At 44.8% G+C, this 20,800-nt stretch overlaps 1 protein-coding gene across 7 annotated transcripts in view; it reads right to left on the bottom strand.

Annotated features, from left to right (window-relative positions):
- MGAT5 (alpha-1,6-mannosylglycoprotein 6-beta-N-acetylglucosaminyltransferase) overlaps positions 1-20,800 on the bottom strand; it is a 338,877-nt gene that overhangs the window by 16,276 nt on the left and 301,801 nt on the right. For all 7 annotated transcript variants that reach the window (XM_038565049.1, XM_038565050.1, XM_038565053.1 and 4 more), the window contains 3 exons: positions 20,090-20,236; positions 12,596-12,712; positions 7,331-7,405 (listed from right to left, as the gene is read on the bottom strand). In XM_038565049.1, the coding sequence (XP_038420977.1) occupies positions 7,331-7,405; positions 12,596-12,712; positions 20,090-20,236 (339 nt within the window). The remainder of the gene's footprint in view (positions 1-7,330; positions 7,406-12,595; positions 12,713-20,089; positions 20,237-20,800) is intronic.

Here is a 20,800-nt window from a genome sequence, read left to right as displayed (position 1 = left end):
GAGAATGAGGTGAAGAAAAAGGATTGAGACTGCTGGGGGAGAGGGTAAACAGATAAAGCACCACTGAGAAGGGGCATTTAAGAAAAGACCCAAGGAGTAAAGGTGTGAGCCATGCAAGTATTTGGAAGAACATTCCAGGCAGAGGCAAATCAGGATGAGAGGCTGTGACAAGGGAATGTCCAGCAGGCTTCCAGAGGAGCAGGGAGTTCTACATGGAGCAGAGAGTGTGCATGGGGGCCAGAAGTAGCAAAGGTGAGGTCCAGGAGGCCTTAGGGAGTCACTGCGTACAGCTTTGGCTTTTCCTTAGAGTAAGATGAAAGCCCCTGGAGAGTTCTGGGCAGAGGAGTGAGAGGATGTGCCGAGAAGAGATGACAGGAGCAGAGGCAGGAGCAGAGGTAGGGGCAGAAGCGGAGGCAAGAGTAGGAGCAGAAGCAGGAGTAGAGGCAGTAGCAGGAGTAGAGGCAAGAGCAGAGGCAGTTAGGAAGCCCTGAAGGAGTGCAGGAGGGAGAGGCTGGCCTCAGACTAACCCAGGTATCTGAGTTCAAACACACCTCTAGGAAACATTCATATCATGTGGTGGCTTTGAGGGTTCTCACTCATCTATTCTAACCTGACCAAAAACCTCTTGAAGTCTGTGCTAAGTGCTGGAAACTTGAATATACCTAGGAAACACAGTCTCTGGGCTCAAAGGCTCGGTGCACAGTTTGGTAAGAGAGGTCAACATTAAAAGAATTATAGAACAGCAGAAAGCAGATGGCCAAATAGGACGTAAAGGCCACTGAGAGTACGTAAATGATCAACTCTGTGGGGATGGGACGTGTGGCAGTGGAAGCAATCAGGGAGGGCTTCCAGGAAACAGGGACTTCTGGGCTGGGTTTCGTAGGCGGAATAGGAGCTAGTGGCTTCCCACAAACATGGTGCTTTGCAGATAACTGGTGCACAATATAGAGCTGTTGAACTGAACTGAATGCTTTCAGCATCCTGGGGCTCTGACAGTAGTAGAAATAGAAAGGGACAATATTCTACCTCAGAGAGGCTTTATACAGCCCGAGTGAGACACAGTGATTTCCAACGTGGTTAACACGCCCATTTAGAACACAAAACATCTGCATTCCTCTCTGACAACTATTGCAACCGGTCACCAAATTCCCCTAAATTTTCTTGATGATTCTGAAATTTTCCTGCAGTGAATCTAATAAGAAAGGTTTATTGTCAACAAATTTATGAGAAAAAGCAATGTTTGAACAAGTGAAGACAACTTACTGTGGAAAAGAAGTAAGGGCGCTTGTCTTTGTAGTGAAGGCCAAGTCACAGCATAGAGAAAACGTGATTCCCAGAAATGGCCAAAGAGCAGAGAAAATGATGGGGTGCCGCCCCCCTGCCCCTCCCCATGGGGTGGAGGCGCCGGCCTGTCCCTCCCTCCTGGATGGTTTGTGATGGGCTCTCCTCCACAAACCCTCCAGCCCTACTCGGTCCTGGCCAAACTGTTAACAGTTACTACATTCACGACATATCAGGTCCAAGTGGATTTCTGTAGAGACTCACTGTGTATAGCCAAGAAGGTGTAGATACAGGTCTGGGGGCAGGATCTAGAGGAAGTAAGGCCAGGAATTTGGGGAAAATGAACAAGAGAAAAAAAAAAAAGGAAGGGGCAGGTTCTAGGCCTTGAATTTGGGGTTTGGACCAAATTCGGCCAGCTGTTTGAGAAGTAAGGAACACACGTGTTTATTTATGTTATAGCTGAGAGATCCAGGGTCTGCCACAAAAGGGTGCTCAGTAAATACTGACTGGATTAAAGACATTTCAGCGGCCCACTGGTATCTCCCATTCTCAGCCTGTGCTGTCCTCAAAGGAGTGGACTTCATCCCCAGACGGCCAGTGGGCTGATGGCCAGCAGTGGGTGTGGATCTGGGACTCCACAGGTACCGTGAACACAGTACTCTGTGACGCCGAGCTGTAGCACCCTATCTCCAGGAATGATCTCTACACACGCACATCAATGAGCCAAGAAGCTCACTCCTCAAGGAGGTAGCCACAGACCTCCCACATCCTCTAGTCTTCTAGTACTGAGGCGCTACCCAGGAGAAATGAAAACCTACATTCACAGGCACGTGGATGTTCATCCACTCTTCATGTCAGCCCAGAGCTAGAAACAACACACATCTGTCCCCTGGCAAGTGTGTACACTCACACAGTGGCACACTAACCAGCAATAATAAGAAAGAATGAAGTATTGCTATATGAGCCTGCACGAACCTCGCTAACGTTAGGCCGAGTCAGAGAAGCCAGCAATCTCCAGGAAAGGCAAATCCACAGAGACGGAACTCAGATCTGTGTCTGCCCAGGGACTGGGGCAAAGACTCAAATAGGCACAAGCGAGCTTTCTGGGGTGATGGGAGTGCTAGAAAAGTAGACCTTGATGGTGATTGCACACCTCTATCAATGTGATTAAAACATCGTTGAACTGTATCCTTACGTGGGGTGAATTTTATGGTCTGTAACTCACATATGGATGAAGCTGTTTAAAAAGCCTGCCTTGGTTGGGCGCTGGGCTCCTGTAGCAGCAAGTAGCTGAGGCTTCTTGAGGACCTACTCTGTGTCAGGCACTGCTCTCGGCCCTACACCCCCAGTAATCTATTGATTCCTCCCATCAACCTTTTGGGGTGGGTAGTGTTATTGCCAACACACAGAAGAAGCAACAGGATGATGTGATTAGGAACTTGCCTAAGATCACAGAGAGTGGGCGTGGGACCCGGCTCCAGGCTTCAGAACTTAAACATGACGCAGCCAGTCTCTCTGAGATCAGGGGTGGTCAGGCCAACGGCAGCTGTCCACTTCTTCAAAGAGCAAACATTAGGGATGCGTGGGTGGCTCAGAGGTTAAGCGTCTGCCTTTGGCCCAGGGCGTGATCCTGGAGTCCTGGGATCGAGTCCCACATCAGGCTCCCTGCACGGAGCCTGCTTCTCTCTCTGCCTATGTCTCTGTCTCTCTCTCTCTCTGTGTCTCATGAATAAATAAATAAAATCTTAAAAAAAAAATAAAAAAAGGAAAAAAAAAAAAAACAAAGAGCAAACATTCCCCAAACTAGGGCCATCCCTGTCCCCTTTTCAGCTCCTCTTTCTCTCCCCCTACAACCTGTCACCTTCACCACTTCTTGCTATGCTGGACTAACCGGATTCACTAACAGGCTTGTCCTTGCGTCTAGAACACTTGCCAGAGAGTTTAAGATGGGCTCAGGCAAGCCAGATTTCCCAGGAGCTGCAGCAGATTCCACAGTGGCTCTGGAGGCCACTCATTTTCCCCTCCATACTGTCAGACCGCTTTTCACATGAATTACCTGCTCTTTGCAAAATAACAAGAGCATAATCATTCCGTGTATTTTCAGAGTCTTTACAGGAAGTAGAAAACAGGAATGAGGAACAAATGGACGGTTTTCAGAAAGCAAACTGAACATTTCCATTCCTTCAAAAGAACCTGTTCTACACTCTGGCCCGAGGCAAATACCTAAACCTTTCCCAAGAAATGCATCATGAGAAGATTAACAGGCCTGGACACTCGGGTTAGGGAAGAATTATAATGCTCTTGATCTTAGATTACAAGGGATTTTCGCCTTGGCACCACCCCCCAGTCCTCCCCTGCTGCTAGAGAGAGCGCCTCTTACAGAGTGCCGATTTAGAAGCGCATGCAACCCCAAATCAACATTTCCGGTACAGCAAAGCAGTGGTGGTGTGTGTAGGGGAGGTCATCAGGAGAAAAAAGTGAGTGGTTTCCCTAAAGTCAGGCGTCTTTCCCACTGGGTGAGTGAGCCCGGGGTTGGCTGGGTATGAGGTAGGTTTCCAGCTGTCAACCACTCAACGGGACACTGAAGCCTGGAGCTTTCTCAATTGCTGTCAATTGGCTTCCTCTGGCTCCCGTTGCCTTGGGTGAGCATGATGGACAACCTTGAAAAGGTTCTGAGATAAAAGCGTCCTTGTTCCCCTTGCAGATCACACGGAAGACTCTGAAGGCAGAGATCAGCCTAATTAGGGCTGCAGCACTCCCACAGCTGAAGGCACGGGAAGCCTGAGCTGCCACCACTTCTTCAGAGCTTGCGGCTTTTCCGTTCAGACCAGAAACACCCCTCTCTCCAGTCTCACTGCTCTTTGATGATATTCTAGCTGCAAAAATAACGAACACCCCGAGCTCTAAAATACCGAGGCCGGGAGGGAATGTGGCTGAAGACCCAACCTGTGAATCAATGGGTCTTGACTTCCCATGTCCCCTCTAAAGTTGGGTGAACAGTATGGCTTCAACAAAACCGCGCCCAGAGGCTTGGGACAATCTCACAACTGGCCTCCTTCTGGCTCGTCTGGCAGCACCGAGAGAGTATTTAACAAAAAATGCCCCAAACAGAAGATTCCTAGAATGATTTTCCTGAAATGCCAATCTGCGAGTCTCACTGCTCTCATCCTGCATTAAAGCCTTTCTTTAGCTTCCTGCTGTCCCAGAATCAGACCCGCATTCTTCGGCTGAGCGGCCGCATCTTCTCAGGAAGTGTTTCCTCCTCAGCCCTGTCTCTCACATCATCTCTCTTAGGCCACAGCTAAACTTCCAATAATTCACCTCCCTCTCTCTTCCCCTAGGCCTCTACATATTGAGCTGTACAGCGGCCCCCCTCAGTTTGCTGTCAGGATTCATCTCCTGCAGAACGCTTCTGAACAGACTCTCCCCATCTCTCCCCCTTGCCCACGCTGCAGGCTGGGTGGTGCGATCCCTAAGCATCCAGGTCACGTCACCGTTGGTGATGGTGGTGGCATTGCCTGTGGATGTGACTGGCTTCTCTGTGAGGCCTAAAGTTACCTGAGGACGAGACTCATCCCCTGACATCTCCCCTACTTCCCAGCATGGTCCATAGCGCACTCCAGCTGATAAGCATTTACCCGGTTACCCGGTGGATGGGTGAGTCGATCATAGCAGGCCAAAAAGAAAGCTCTGGATTTCTGCAAACTGCAGGACTCTGCAGGAGTCTGTGCTGAGGAGCTGGTGTGAAAGGGCAGTTTTATTAGCATGTATCCTAGATCATAAAGTCCAAGATGAACTTCCTGGCTCCTGAGACCCATGAATAAAAAGTGCAAGCATGTGCACACACTCTCATTCATTTTTATTCGCTCCTTCAAGTGGGAGTTATTGCATACCTACTGCGTGGCAGGCAGGGCACCTGGGACATAGAGGCGCATGGACCAGGCATGCTCCTGCACCGTGGAGCATTTAGCCAGGTCACTCTGGGGAATGCAACCTTCCTGTTTGAAAGGAAAGCTAGGAATAGATTCACAGACAACAGGCCACAGGAGAACTTTTAAGGACTGGCTAGGATTCAAGAGTCTTAGGGAAGAAGCCTTCAAATAAACTTGATAAAAAGTCTTTTTATATGTGGTGCTGAGGACCCATTTTCCCTGAAAGGAAGTGGACAGGAGAGGAGGAAGCGGGTTTCAGAAGCAGATGTGGGAGTCCTGGCAAAATGTCAGCTCATTCCTGTGACGGTGGTAAGAGCGGTGATAGCTTAAATTTCACCACCAGAGGAGAACCCACCACTCCTCTCAGCGCCTTCGGGAAGGGCCAGCAGCTCTGTGAGGTAGATGGATATGGGTCCGTGCCCAGCTCCAGGACGCCTGTCACTGCCTGCGGCCCTGGCAATGCTGCTAGGACATGCCTGGACTCAGACCAAACCAGCACTGAACCTGAGTCCACAATGTCCGAGCCCACGATCGCAAATCTCGGTCCCCGTTATCCAGAGAATGAGGTTACTCCTGCCACCTCGCAGGACACCATGAGGACTGAATGAGACGACGTGCTGGGACATGCCTGGCATGCACTGCCATGAAGTCTATACGTAAAAGGCTGCTTGAGTTAGGATGCTGATATGGTCATTCGCAATCAAGGCATTATATAGAGACTGAATGAAGCGATGATTCAGATGCTTAGCTCTTGTGGTCAAGTTGCATGAGTCATATTGTATTACGTTATATCACAATATAATTATATACTCTAATAGGATACATAATATCATATATCATATAATAAGTAATCAACAGTACTAGTTTGCATTTATGGAGCACTATCCAGGAGCCCTGTTCTAAGCACTTTGTGCCCCAAGAAGTCTATTATTATCCTTATTCTACAGGAGAGGAAACTAAGGCCCAGAGAGGCTAAGTAATGAACCCCAAGTCATACAACCAAGATTGTGGTGGGACTGAACCCAGATGGTGGGGCTGCAGAGCATGTCCTTTGGCCACTAACAAGCGCCCAGAACATCAGGCGTGCCATCCTGAAGCCTGTGTTCACCACTCTCCCTCTCCAACAGCAGCCTCTAGGACTGTCCGGGGCTCTCTAGTCTGTCGTCTCAAACATTTCCTTAGAAACCAACCTGGGACCCCCATTCTACACCTACTTATATTTTCAATACACCATTTCTATTTTAGTCTGCACGGTCCTCATCCCCTATTGTGTAGAGATCTCTTGATCATCTGAAGACACTCTACTTTGCTTTTTAAGAGGAGACCCCCATTTCTGAAATACGGTCAAGGAGTTCATACTGCCCTGCCTACAGGGGTTCTGACTCTGTCTATTTGTAGCTCTGAGCTTCTTTTGAAGACTAAGGAATTAAAATATTACAGAAGGATGGAAGTGGTGCTCTTGGCCTTTACTGGCACGAGCACAAGCCATAGTTCGCAAGCACTGTTGGGGGTGGTGGACTCCTGGACCTCCACCCCCACTTTAGAACCAAAGCCCTCCTTTTATCTGTTTTTTTTTTTTTTTATACTTCGGTTTCATGTAAAGTTTCATTTGAAAAGGGGTCGTGTTTGAAAAGATATCTGAAAACCACTAGAAAGTCCTAACATATTTGGAATTATTGAACGTATATTAAAGGAATGCTTAGGAACCCCTGGTTTCAGCCCCCGCCTTTTGTAGGGTGCGAAATGAAAGCCAGGCAGGACCAGAGAACTGTCTCTCTGTCCCGCTCCCTATCCAAGTCCTCATGAACCCATTCGGAACACAGGTCTGATGGTCCAGGAGGTCTTTACCTTGACCATCCAAGTCCCTCCCATTCCAAATTTCCATTTTAACCTTCCACCATCCCATTCCAAATTTCCATTTTAACCTTCCACCATCATAAAGAACATTCTTACCCCAAGGACAGACTAAGTCTCTTGGGACCATGACAGTGCATGCTTCAAAATTCCACCCAGCCATTATCCATCTTCTGGAGTCTTACAAGTAGGAAAATAACTAGAGAAGCATGGTGAGCTCTTAGCTTCTCATGAGATCCCCCTGGTGTAATGCAGAGCCTTACCTGTTTTTCAATGAAAGCATTGATTCTCTGCAGCATTCCCTCACATGTGAATTCATATGGCATGTATGGCTCAATCTGTGGAAATAGAACATAGTCTCATGAAAGAGGATGACACAGAACCTAGGACATTTACCCAATCATCCCCTGATTCACTCAGGAGCCTTGAGAGGGGAAAAGACTATGAACTTGGATGTCAATACACCTGGGTTTACAACCTGCCTCTGCTCCTCATTCACTGTGGGACCCTGAGCAAATTACCTACCATCTCTGAGCCTCAGGCTCCTCATGTGTAAAATGGTAGGAAGAAAAATCTACCTCTTTTAAGCTGTGGTGAAGATTACAAGAAAAAAAAAAGTACAGTGCTTAGTTTAGCTTCCAGAACACAGTAGGCATTCAACAAAAGGCAGGGAGTATAATTTGTTAGAAGTTAAGCTTCACAGGGCAGGCCCCATGGCTGCTGGGTTGTGTGTGCCACACAGGAATGCAGCAAATACCCAGTAAATGACTGCATATTCAATGCTATGAGAAGGGCACATGATGAGTGGTTTAAGGACCCATGATGGTGACAAAAGCCCTGGTCTGCATTAGTCAGTAAAGTTAGCATGTACCTAGGGAACTCATGGGGGCAGAATCAGAGTAATAAAGTGCCTCCAAGAGTTCAGCCAAGGTGCCCAGGAAGCGAGAAGGTAAAAGCAGACTTCTGCTCATGCTGGGCTTTTAAAGCCAGCTGGGATTCTAGCAAACCAAGATGTGGAAGACATTGGTGGTAGGGCACGTAGTGGAAGGTGAGACACATGAGAAAAACAGCAGGTGGGTAGAGCTTGGGATTGTAAAGGATGGTGAGACAAGGCTGAGAAGAGGGAAGAGGTTCACTGGACGTCCATAAAAAGGTTTCTATACTTAGGATCTTAAGCTTTATTTGAAGGCAGCAGGAAATCCCAGAAGGTGCTTCTCTGGGGTGGGAGAGACAATCTGATCACTATACTGACACCTGGGGAAGGGGAAGAAATGTGGGTTTGATCTCTGCTGCACAGCATCTGTGCCAACTCTGTGAGGCTTGTGTTTTGGCATCCAGCAAGCACTGCCAATGTGAAATGGAAATTTCACTTTTACACTTGGGATAAAATCACTAGCAATCCAGTCTGTGACGACTTCAGAGAGCCCAAGAGTACTTGCCAGCAACAGGATAGAGGGCCACCATCAACATCTCCTGCTTAGGTCTACACTTGCTTATCTTAAGTTTACAGGGTGGAGACCTGGACAGAACACCTGTGGGTTGAGGCCTGTGGAACACGGGGCAGTTGACAGAGAAGACATCCTTCCATGGGCAGCCAAGCAGTTGGTCTCAGGGCACCTTCTCCCCTTTCTTTGTGTGCTGATTCACAAATTACATGTGAAATCTTTAACCATGACTGTTAATTTCATAATAGGTTTTCAAACCCACAATCATATAATGCATCACAGAGTTTTTATCTCAGCCATCCCTGCCTACATCTATCCAGGGAGAGCTAAAGGGAGCTGAGCTGAGGGTACTGTACTACTGGGGCTGGACTATTGTGCAATAACACGGGTCGTCTTGTTCCTCAACAAAGCACCACAGAAGAGCTCAAAATACTTAGAAAACTGACTTCCATGTGGCAAGCCAGCTCCTTCTCACCTCAACCTTCTGCAAGTGCTGTGCCCTCTCAGACCCAGATATAGCCCTTCACATGAAAAGTACAATTTTTCTTTCCTTTTAAGATTATTTATTTACTCAACCTCTGGGTGATTCCAGAGGCTTTCTGTGACTGGCCTACAGAAAGGTTCTCCTCTCAAAGGTTCACAGAAGGAAAAGAAAGAAACTACAACAGAGGACTTGGCATATCAGGCTCATTTATGTGATGACAAGTAGAATTTCTGGAGTGAAATAAACATTGGTGGCCATCTGTCATGACATCAACGGATTCAATTTTGTGGTGGGAAGCAGCCTGAATACTCAGGGGCCATACCTACAACTTATTCCAAAGGGCAGCCGTTAGAAATGGAAAGGAGTTAATTCAAAAGGCTGAAGGTAATAAACACGGCAAAATGGCTCTTCCTGTGTCCTCCTACCAACCAAACTTAACCAAGGGATGCTGATTCATTTATTGCTTTGTGGCCTGTTCACAGTTTTAAATAATATGAAGCCCAATGATTTTCCTATAAAAGAAAAGAAAAGAAAAGAAAGAAAAGAAAAGAAAAGAAGAAAGAAAGAAAGAAAGAAAGAAGAAAGAAAGAAAGAAAGAAAGAAAGAAAGAAAGAAAGAAAGAAAGAAAGAAAGAAAAGGTAATTGCATTCTTAAACCACCCCAGCCAGTGAGTCTCACTAGTCCTCCTGCTGTGGACAGGAACAGGGCCCTCTGTATGGGAAAGTTCTCCAGACTCCTGGCTTTGGATATAAAAGAACACTGATGAGCTTCTGATGTAGGAGCTATTGTGGGGACTGGGGCAGGGGGCACACGGTAATTTCTGCATGATAATCCTTCAGGAACAAGTCAAAGCCTCTTTGGGGAATGGAATGGAAGGGAATGCTGAGACCACATCCAGTTGTGGAGAAATGGGGGAAATGTTCTTGGCCGTCCTGCTTTGTGGGACAAGAACCGCTACTCTCATGGCCACAGGAAGGATGCCTGCAGGCTGCACTGTGTAATTCCTGCTGGCCTTGGAAACCTATTATCTTCCTACCTTTTCCTTTCTTCTCTATTTACCTCCTGTCTTGTGAGAGGTCCTGTCTCTTCTAGTACCCATTCACTGCTCTAAGTCAGAGTACAATTCCTCAAGATCAGCTGACCCTGGACAGAGGTGGCCTGGCATCACTCAATGACAGATGGTTTTAGAAGGTGCAGAAGGCCAGGAGTTGAGTCCTGATTATTTCTTCTACCTACTAACCATAGGATTTTAAGTCAGACATATTCTGCAATTTCTCTTGATGACTGAAAATGTAAACTAGGTCATGCCATTTCCCTGCTCAAAACTTCCAATCATACTTAACATAAAATCCAGAATCCTTATTATGACCTGTTTTAAAGGCCCTATACTTTCTGTCTCTGAAGGACCTTATTTCTGATGAAAAGCTGGTGGTCTTTCATATTGCTAACCGGCTAAATGGAATAAAATTTTCTGATTGCTTTTGAGATCTTTTCCCTATATTTTTTTTTTGTTTTCAGCACTTTGGCAATAAGATATACTTGTTTTTCTTCATAATTATCTTGCTTGGGGTTCACTGAGCTCCCAGGATCTGTAGGTCGATGTCATTCATTCATTTCAGAAAATTCTTAGCCATTATCTTTTCAAATATGTCTTCTGGCTATTCTCTCCTCCTTCTGAGATTCCAATGATATATAAATTGGGCTGTTTGATATTGTCCCATAGGTCTCGTATGTTTTTTTTTAATTTCATTTTTTCTTTTTGTTTCAATTTGGACAATTTCTCTTGATAATTCTATTGGTAAGTTCACTGATTTTTTCTCTGCTGCTAAGGCCACTGAAAGAGTTCTTCATTCTGATATATTTTTCAGCTTTAGCATTTTTTCCTTTGGCTTTGAGGAAAAAGTCTCTAGCTTTCTGTTGAAATTCCCCATCTGTTTGCATATATCGTCTACCTTTTTCACCAAACCTTTTAATATATTTATCCTAGCATCAGTCTCCACAGGAATGACTCTCTGGTGGTGAAGCTCTGGCTGTTGTGGCTGATACTCTGTGTCAGCCCAGTGGGGCCACATTCCACTCCACCTCTTCCCCTTTACTCACACTGTGCCTTGAACCCATGTCCTTCTAGGTATTAGCTTTGCCAATTCCTACTCATCCTCAAAGACTTACCTAGTGTTTCATTTTCCAGAAAGAATCCCCCGACTTCTACTTCTCCATTTTTGCATGTTATTGTTGGCACTAAACATATTTGGCAAATACCTATTCCTCCTTCTCTCAATCCATTAGGTAACTCACTTTCACGACAGTGAGATTTCCTGCTCTCATGTTGCAGACAGTCTAATGTAAATCCAGACTGTCAATAACAAAAATAAGAATATTGTATGTGTAATACTAACAGTGACTTAATAATACCAACTATACACTTACTATGGGGTAGATGCTCCTCTTAAGTGCTTTATATTCATTATCTCATTGAATACTTACAAATATCTATATAGTAGGTAATCCTAGCCTACTTAAAGAGATGAAGAAACTAAGACTCAGAGGTTAAGTAACTGCCCTAGGGACACTACTTATAGGTGGTAGAGCTAGAATCCCAACCCCAAGCTAATTCCAGCTTGTCCTCTTTAAACCATGCCTATACTGCTTCTTCTAAATAATTGTAAGAGAGTATAAATAGTGTCCTAGTAGGAGTTCAGAGTGCAGGGTGCCCCCAAGGTGTGGAAGGCAGTCTGGGAGCTGAGAGAGGTTAATGTGGCCCTTCTTCACTGGGCAGTAAGAGGGTGCTCTGCATACAGTAGGTACATAATGTCTGCTAAATTGATGATGAGAATCCAGCAATGTTACTTATACAAAATAATATTACGAGGTTTAGCTAAGGGGTGTGTGGGTTGCTCAGTCAGTTGGGTATCTGCCTTTGGCTTGGGTCTTGATCCCAAGATGGAGCCCCATGTAGGGCTTCCTGCTCAGTGCGGGGTCTGCTTCTCTCTCCCCCCCACCCCCGGTCTTGTGCTCAGTATGTCTCCATCATAGATAGATAGATAGATAGATAGATAGATAGATAGATAGATAGGTAGGTAGGTTTAGGCAAAAAAGCCGAATAAATAAAGGCCATATAAAAACATTTCCCAGGGATGCCTGGGTGGCTCAGTGGTTAAGCATCTGGCTTTGGCTCAGGGAGTGATCCTGGAGTCCTGGGATTGAGTCCCACATCGGGCTCTATGCATGGAGCCTGCTTCCCCCTCTGCCTATGTCTCTGCCTCTCTCTCTGTGTCTCTCATGAATAAATAAATAAAATATTTAAAAACAACGACAAAAAACCCCCATTTCCTGGTATTTCTTTAATAGTTCCTATCATCCTAACTTTTTTGTAGGGGAGCAAGTCTGTGTTTTCTGACCTCTGAGAAAGCTCCATAATTAGGCAGTGAAACAAGTGTAATTCAAACTCCTACTATTGTATCTGCGACCCAGGAGTCATGCCAAAATATTCTGTAGGATCCACGCACACAGGGGCAGCAGCTCTACTTCCATCTGCCAGAGCACCCACCATCCCTCCCTGGGATTGTACAGATGGGGAAAAATGGAATAAAAGACACAACCTTCTGACTTAAAATTGCTTTCACGGCATCCTCCACTTCCTCCTGATTGCTGAGGTCAACCGTCCAAACGTGGGGCCGGCCGATGAAAACTTCAGCATAAGGATGCTGGGAAGTCAGCTGGAAGAGAGAGACAGAACACCTGAGTCTCACAAATACTTTTTTCCCTACACCTTCTGTGGTAGATGAAGCGTTATGCTTTTTATGGCATTGTACTTGCGTAGCTAACAAGACATTTTTGTCTCTCCCTGATGATCAAAACCTCCTGAGGACCCATAACTGAAGAACAATAAAAGAGTGATAGCTCCAGATCTTAAATCCCACGGAAATGTCAAAACCAGGTGACACATTGGCTGTTACAGGTGGCTTCAATTGTCAAAGCGACACCAAGATACAATGAAAATTTAACTGTTGGTCATATCCCAGCCCTAAAAATCATAGATCAAACTAGTGTCTGTTAAAAAACAGGGGTGAGGACACACAGTTAAGCATAAGAAAATTACAATAAAGCCAAAAGCTTTCAAGTCATAGGAGGACACGTAATGGCACAAGTGAAATATGAAGAAAGAGAAATAAGGCAACCAGAAAAACAGAGAATTCGGTAATGGTTTCAGGACTAATCATTAGCATAACAACGAAGCATCAATACTTATAAAGACAATTTCGATTCAGCAAAACCCTAAATTCAGAGCTTTTATTTTAAGAACAAAGTGGGGGCCAGACTTGAAGAGTCCATTCTTTGACAGCTAAATTTACCACTCAAACTGGCTTCCACCTTTATTCTTGTATCCCTTTCAGGGAGTAATGTGAAGGGAACTTTCTGGACATTGGTAAGAGCATCCTCAGTTCTCACAAAGACTGGGGTGCTACCTTGATCTGTGAATCTGTGAGTGAGGGACAGGGGTGCAGATGCCTCATGACTGGTTATAGTCCTACACGAGGCAGGCTGTCCTCTTCCCATACAGCTTGCATGTACCCTGCTGGGCTTCCATGTGGGCTCACAGAATCTAACTGTTTGGCACCATTTTAATATACATTGAATTTCTCAGAAACATAATTACCATGTAAATCAAGGGATGTTTGTACTGTTTTCTTTGGAACTTCACCAATAAGCTGTTACTGCTTTGGAAAAACCAGGGCAGCAAAGTCAATGTCACTCAGATTACATGAGTCTCCAATACAACACCCCCAAATTAGTCTCTATTTGTAGCTCTCATATTAATGGCAATGGCTATTATATGCATATATATAAGCACTTTATAACTTACCTTTCTCTTTTATAATATCACTTATGAGCAAAAAGGGCTGACCATATTCAACTGAATGTTTTCTTCTTCTTAAGAACAAACTTACTCATTGTAAGGAGGAATGAGACTTGTTTTCTACCATAGTTCTTGGGTACGGTATGGTATTTCTTGACTATATATACACCAAAATATGTATTTTCTTACTGTAAATTCTTTTCCTTTATATTAGAGTTAGGGAATCATTCTTTTTTGAAATTACATATGTAGACAGGGTATATTATTTATGAATTTTATTTCAGGACAGAAAAATAGATCTTACAACATAGTTGTAGGAGAAACAGGTGTTCGGTCTGGTAGGGTTGAGGCTATTGCTTTAGAAAGGCTAAGCTGGTTCCCTTTTTCTTTAGACTCTAGTATACTCAGAGAATGGGATGATTTAACTGGTCCCTCTCCATCTCACTCCTAGCCACCATTCTTCCTATCCTATCTCATCAATTATGTGCACACTCTACTTAGAGCAGGAAACCCAGAATTTATCAGGCCTCAGCTCCTGGCCATTACTGGCATCCTCTCATGGAAATCATGGTTCGTTTGTTCTCTCTTTCTCTCTTTTAAGGGTTATTTAGTTGAGAGAGAGGCAGGGAGAGGGGCAGAGGGAGAGAGAATCTCAAGTAGACTCCCCACTGAATGTGGAGCCTGACTCAGGGCTATATCTTAGGACCCTGAGATAATGACCTGAGTTGAAATCAAGAGTCAGATGCTTTACTGACTGAGCCATCCAGGTGCCCCTGGAAATCATGCTTCTGAGGAGAAAATATCCTAGACTTTGCTCCTGCCCTCCTCTGCTAGAATCACGCCCCTCATTGGCCTGTTCATTTCTGTTCTTCTGACATGGACTCTCTTTTGCTCAGCGATAGAACCTACAGAGTGACTGTAGCAGCTTCATGGAGCTGGGGAAGCTTCATTTTCCTTTTTCCCCCTCAACACACATTTTAGATTCAACATGTATCAGTGAAGCCTCTGGCTGGCCCAGGCACTGTGCTAATCACCCACATTTTTTATTACATTTCCTATGTATCAATGAAAATTTTGAGATTTACAGGCATTTACAATTCCACAAGACCACACAGCCAGGAAATACAGAGCAAATTCAAATTGAGATCCTTCAACAACGCATTAGCTTTTGACAGAAAGGAAGATGACAATTATCAAGTATCTACTGGCTTCTTAAGACAAAGATGGAAAGAAAGCCTTAAGTAAACTCCAATCTTTTAATCACGCTCCTAAAACCTGCCAAAACTTAAAAAAAAAAAAAATCCCAGGATTGAATTTATTCCTGCAGTAGAGCTTTTTGAAGATGAGCAAAATGTCACCCCGTTTTCACTTGGTGGCCTGGAGAACAAAGTGATTAATTCTTCCGATGGAATCAGGGTAAATTAAAGTTGCTGTCACTGTCACTCTGCAGCCACTTACATATTGGCAATCTCTCTCCCCACCGCTCCTTTGTAAGGTCCCTGTTTATTTGCAAGGTTGCTCTAAGCACTTGGAAAATACAAAACGCTGAGCCATTATCATTTTATTCATTTACATTTATTGAGGGTTACTTAATTTTAATGAGTAAGGCATTTCATGATTTATTATTTCCCCTCTGAATGATATGCTCCCCCCTGTTAATTTATTGAGAACTATCTGAAGTGAGCTACTTCTCTGTATATCAATCAGTAAATTTACTGGAGTATAGTTTGTAAAAGTAATGAAAATCTTATTACATATGAGACATTACTTCAGAGCGACTATTAAATTTCTAAGGAGAACGTGAGTTCTCTTTATGGAAAAAAACCCCTGAAGCCAAAGAATTTCTAATGGTTTACAAAATGTCCAAATAATGATTAAGAACTTGCTAATGTTTTCCCAACATAATGATAAAAATCCAATTTGTATCACATTGAAAGTAGAACTTGAACGGACCACATTACTTAAAGGCATATGGAATGTTTTCCCTTGAGTATATACATTGCGGTTTTAAAAATTGGTCCAGTGTAAAAGACAAAAATAAAACTAAACTCTTGGGCAGCCCAGGTGGCTCAGTGGTTTAGCGCCACCTTCAGCCCAGGGTGTGGTTCTGGAGTCCTGGGATCGAGTCCCACATCAGGCTCCCTGCATGGAGCCTGCTTCTCCCTCTGCCTGTGTCTCTGCCTCTCTCTCTCTGTGTCTCTCATGAATAAATAAATAAATAAATAATCTTAAAAAAAAATAAAAAAAAAACCTAAACTCTTAACTCTTATGTAGATATTTAGACTTTTTTCTTTCTATTCAAGGCAAAGGAGGGACATATGCAATTTATATACAGATTGATTTACATGGATTGATCATTGCTTAACTGGAAAGACTAGCAGGGGCATGAAAAAACAGCTTTGTAGTTATGTCCACTTTGGTTAAAATTTCTCCATTTGCAGGGTGAAAAAAAAAAAGGAATAATTGATTTCTAGGGATGTTTGACCCCTGGACATCTATAGAACTCTTGATAGCTCTCTTCCAGTGAAAAGCAACTTTGGTTAGGGCTTTTGTGGGCTGAAAGAGCAGAGTGGGTGGCCCACCTGGCCCTGAAGTCAAGTTCATTGGGTCTTCCCAAAGCTGTGTGATGTTGCTGGCTCCCAGCCTGCTCTCTGCACTGTCTCCCACAGAGAAGGAGACAGACATCAGATGGAACCTGCCCTCCTGCATAAAGCCAAGTGACCCTCTTGCGATTTCCCTCCAACTCATCAACATTCATGCCTTTTCAGCTTGAAACCCCTACTTTTCCTTTACAGCACAGCTCCACCATCCACCCCTTTTCAGTTCAACCCAGCAAGTTCTCCACTTGGCACAATGCCAAGTTGACACCCCCTCCTTGATTGACTTAGCTCTTTCTTTCTGTATCAAAATTTGACCTCCTGGAAAACAGGAAATGTGTCTTATTAAGTTTCCCCAATATGGCAGCTAGTACCATGGATCCTGTGGGGACACAATGAACATCTGTCAACTGACCTTCTGCATCCAGCCCTCCTGTGGGAACCCAGGACTGATGGAGTCATCTGTATGAGGTCACTTGCACAGCAACTACTGAGAGGATCCCACAGTGCCATTCTAACTGGAATCCCATTTAAGCACTGGCGGAGTCATCTAAAGGGATGGGAGGAACCAAGCATGGGGAGAGGGCATGTGGGCAGCTCTAATGCCTAGTCTCTTTTTAAGCCATGAAGAATGAAAAGCTTCCACCATCCCAACGAGAAGCAAATTACTAGGTGATGACAACTGATAGGAAATGATGGACATCCTTTCCTCAATAACTTTTACTGGTGGATCTGATCTCTAACATTACAGCATTCCCTGGGAAGTGGATTGAGTGTCCTAAAGTTTTTTTGTTTTTGTTTTTGTTTTTCAGGAAAAGATACTCAGTTGTAATAAAGTGTCATCAAAATCTTTAGAATTATCAATAACAGAAAGGTGCCAGTTGCCAATGTAGCCTAAGATACTTTTGGGCATCCCTGGGTGGCTCAGCGGTTTAGAGCCTGCCTTTGGCCCAGGGCATGATCCTGGAGTCCTGGGATCGAGTCCCGCGTCGGGCTCCCTGCATGGAGCCTGCTTCTCCCTCTGCCTGTGTCTCTTCCTCTCACTCTCTGTGTGTCTCTTGTCAATAAATAAATAAAATCTTTAAAAAAGAAAGAAACTTTTGACTGATCATTTTCCAAAGGTTCATACATAGAAACAGCAGTGAGAAAAGACAGGTTTCTTAGCTTTTCATGCATTCAAAAAAAAATCACAATGAGGGGAAAAAGAAAACCACCATTAGAACTACCATAATAACTGTTGTAGGCAAGATCTGCTGACACATGGTAAAAATAAATGGGCAAAAAAAAAAAAATTTGAAGAGAACCAGAATATTTGTAGTTTCAAAATATTTTTTCCAATATAGAGAAAAATAGTAACTTTCTAGTGAAGAAACCCAGCAGACACGACTTCAACCAAGTGATCAAGATGAACACTATCAGTAATTAGACATATTGATATCATGCCCCTCCACCGTAGGGTGCAGTGAGAAAGCCGCAACTTCTGTGACATTCTTGCTAAAAATGTCATCTCAAACTGACTACAAAGACAACCACCTGTCAGCTCCAAAGTGGGCAAGGGTATAAAAAAACACCTAACTAGTGCTCTTTCAAAGTGTCATGGTCATGAAAGACAATGAGTGAAGAATGGCCACAGACTGGAGGAGATTCAGGAGGCATGGCAGTTAAATGCACTGCAGGAGCCTGGACTGGATCTCAGCCTCTACAAGGAATGAGATTCCGACATGTGCTATGAACCTTGACAACGTTACACTAAGTAAAACAAGTCGGTCATGAAAGACCAAATAGTGTATGATTTCACTTACACTGGAAACCTAGAAAAGGAAAATTTAGAGAGCAAAATAGAGGGGAGATTACCAGGGGCTGTGGGGAGTTGTTATTTAATGAGCACAGTTTCTGTTTCAAATGATGAGTAAGTTCTGGAAATGGGTGGTGGTTATGGTCACACAAGACTGGGAGTATATTTAATACCAGTAAACTGTACGCTTAAAATGCTAAGTTTTAAATTATGTATATTTAATCACAAGTAAAAAAAAACTACAGATAATTATCGTCTTGTGGGCAGAAAACTTCAGAGATTTCTTACATCTAACTGAAAACGTAGGGATGATTTATTGGCCCAAATTTTTTTCTTTCTTTCTTTTTTTTGGCCCAAATTTTCTATCCTAAACTCTATCCCAAAAGTTTCAAAGAAGTTAGTCACACAGGAGAGCAGAGATTCCTAAACTGAGATGTTCTCACGGCTGGGGAACGTCTCTTCAGATCAATCCAAAGAGTAAGCTCTTCAGTGCCGGGCTGAGCACTCCTGATCTGTGCCCTGGCACCTCTCACAACACCTGGCACACAAGTGTGCATTAAGGATTGCTGACGAGTGACTTCCCTCAAAGGAACAGCTCCCTCAGAGGAAGAATTCAAATGTACTGTACCAGCAGAACGAAAAGCAAGCATGCCAGCCAACACACACACAGGTCATGCAGGCCATAGATTCTCCTTTTTGAGGATTTTTTATGGATCTCCATCCTCTTCCTCCACCTCCTTTGGCCTCTCTGCCACTGACAGGGAGGGCCAGAAAAGAGAACTCTCAAAATAATCGGCTCTGTGAATTGGTAAGCTCTCTGACTGACCAGTGAAGAATGAGTGAAAGAACGAAAACGCATTTCGTGTTCTTTCTGGGGAAAGGGGAGTTTGGGATAATCAACTCAGGAAGGTTAAAAAGTATCAGGACTGAAAAGCATGTGCTTTAATCATAGTGCTGCTATACTACAGCTCCATCATGGGTGCCCACCAGTGCCATCTCCCAGGGGAAGGCCCCCAGTGACAGGGGCACCGCCAGGATTCCAGCTTGTAGGGGCTTCCTCCTTGTGAGCAGCCCACAGAGCCACAGAAATAATAAGAAAATCAATCTTATGGTCTCTTGCACACACCTGTCTCAGACTAGCTACAGAAACACCAGCTTGATCACCCACATGCTCTAAATGACTTGTTTATTGCCCCAAATCGAATCCAACTGCCTTCAGTGGTGATTCATCTCCTGCTGTGGATTTTTAAGAGGATCTCTGAAAGCAATTCAAATAAGGCTTCTGCAAACAGTTTGAGCAATGGCAGGATTACTTCTCAGGATGCTGTCTGCTGATGGTAGCCTAGAACACCAGGCATGTGACTTCAGTTGCCCATCCTATGTCTCGTCTCTCTGGGTTGACAGTTAAGAACCTCATGACGGAGGGCCTACTCTTTATTCCCCCTCAGCCCATTGTGGAGAGCAGACTCTCCAACGATGCCGTAAGTTAGCCAGTGGATTTCCTGATTCCACCAATTCTAAACATTCAAAAAGCGCTCAGCCACTAAGGAGGCTAGAGAGGTCTGTGGGAAACAGGACAGAGCTGAGGCAGAGTGAGATGATGCCCCAGTTTGTAGAGGGGCAGAACTGGAGGTGAGGCCTGGCTCTGTCACCACCCCATTAGGAGGTGGCATCAGCGGTTCCTCCCTGGGCCCCTGCACGCTCCCTCCTCCCACCCAGCTCTGTTAAATGGAGCTGACGCTACCTGCTGTCCAAGGCCAGGAGGTCTGAATGAGCCCCAGCACTCAGCAAGCAGCAAGGATTCAGGCTGCTGGAAGCAGGATGGTTTTGTATAGAGGCTTACCTCTCTCAGAGTTGGCTTGCCAATGAAAAAGTCTGTGTTCTTGCTGCTTTTGGGTGGGCTGAACTTGGGGTTCAGAAAAGCACATCCATTTGCGATGGCCTCCAGGGGAGCTGGGCCCTCATAAGGGAACCCGAGTCCAACAAACAACTGTAAGACAAAAAAGCACACCATATATAAACACAGCAATCAGGCCCGGTGGCCCTGGCTCACAGGGGGCTATTCTGTGCTTCATCCCCATGTGGAAACCTCAGAGACTCTGGAAAATTCCCAGGCCCTAGGGGGTAGGGTGAAGAGAAGGCAGCTCACATCAGGAACTGAAAAACAGGACCGGGGACCATTAGGGGCTCATGAAGCTGCTCAGGTCATTATGTCCTCCTCTTCTGGGGGGGGGGAGGTAAGTAAAGAAATAAATGTGTATGGGGGGGTGCCTGGGTGGCTCAGTGGTTGAGCATCTGCCTTCGGCTCAGGGCATGATCCTGGGGTCCTGGGATCCAGTCCCTCATCGGGCTCCCCGCACGGAGCCTGCTTCTCCCTCTGCTTATGTCTCTGCCTCTCTTCCTGGGTCTCTCATGAATAAATAAATAAAATCTTAACAAAAAGAAAGAAGTGTGGAGGTGGGACAGTTGAGGGGGCAGGGAGGCAGGGGTATTCAAAGAATAAAACAACAACAACAAAAACCGAGACCCAACAATAATCTTTCTGTAACTCACC

This window comes from Canis lupus, chromosome 19, assembly GCF_011100685.1.
Source record: "Canis lupus familiaris isolate Mischka breed German Shepherd chromosome 19, alternate assembly UU_Cfam_GSD_1.0, whole genome shotgun sequence".
In the NCBI taxonomy this organism is placed as follows: domain Eukaryota; kingdom Metazoa; phylum Chordata; class Mammalia; order Carnivora; family Canidae; genus Canis; species Canis lupus.
Note: the sequence above shows the minus strand (reverse complement) of the source record. Positions and strands in the feature narration are given on the sequence as shown.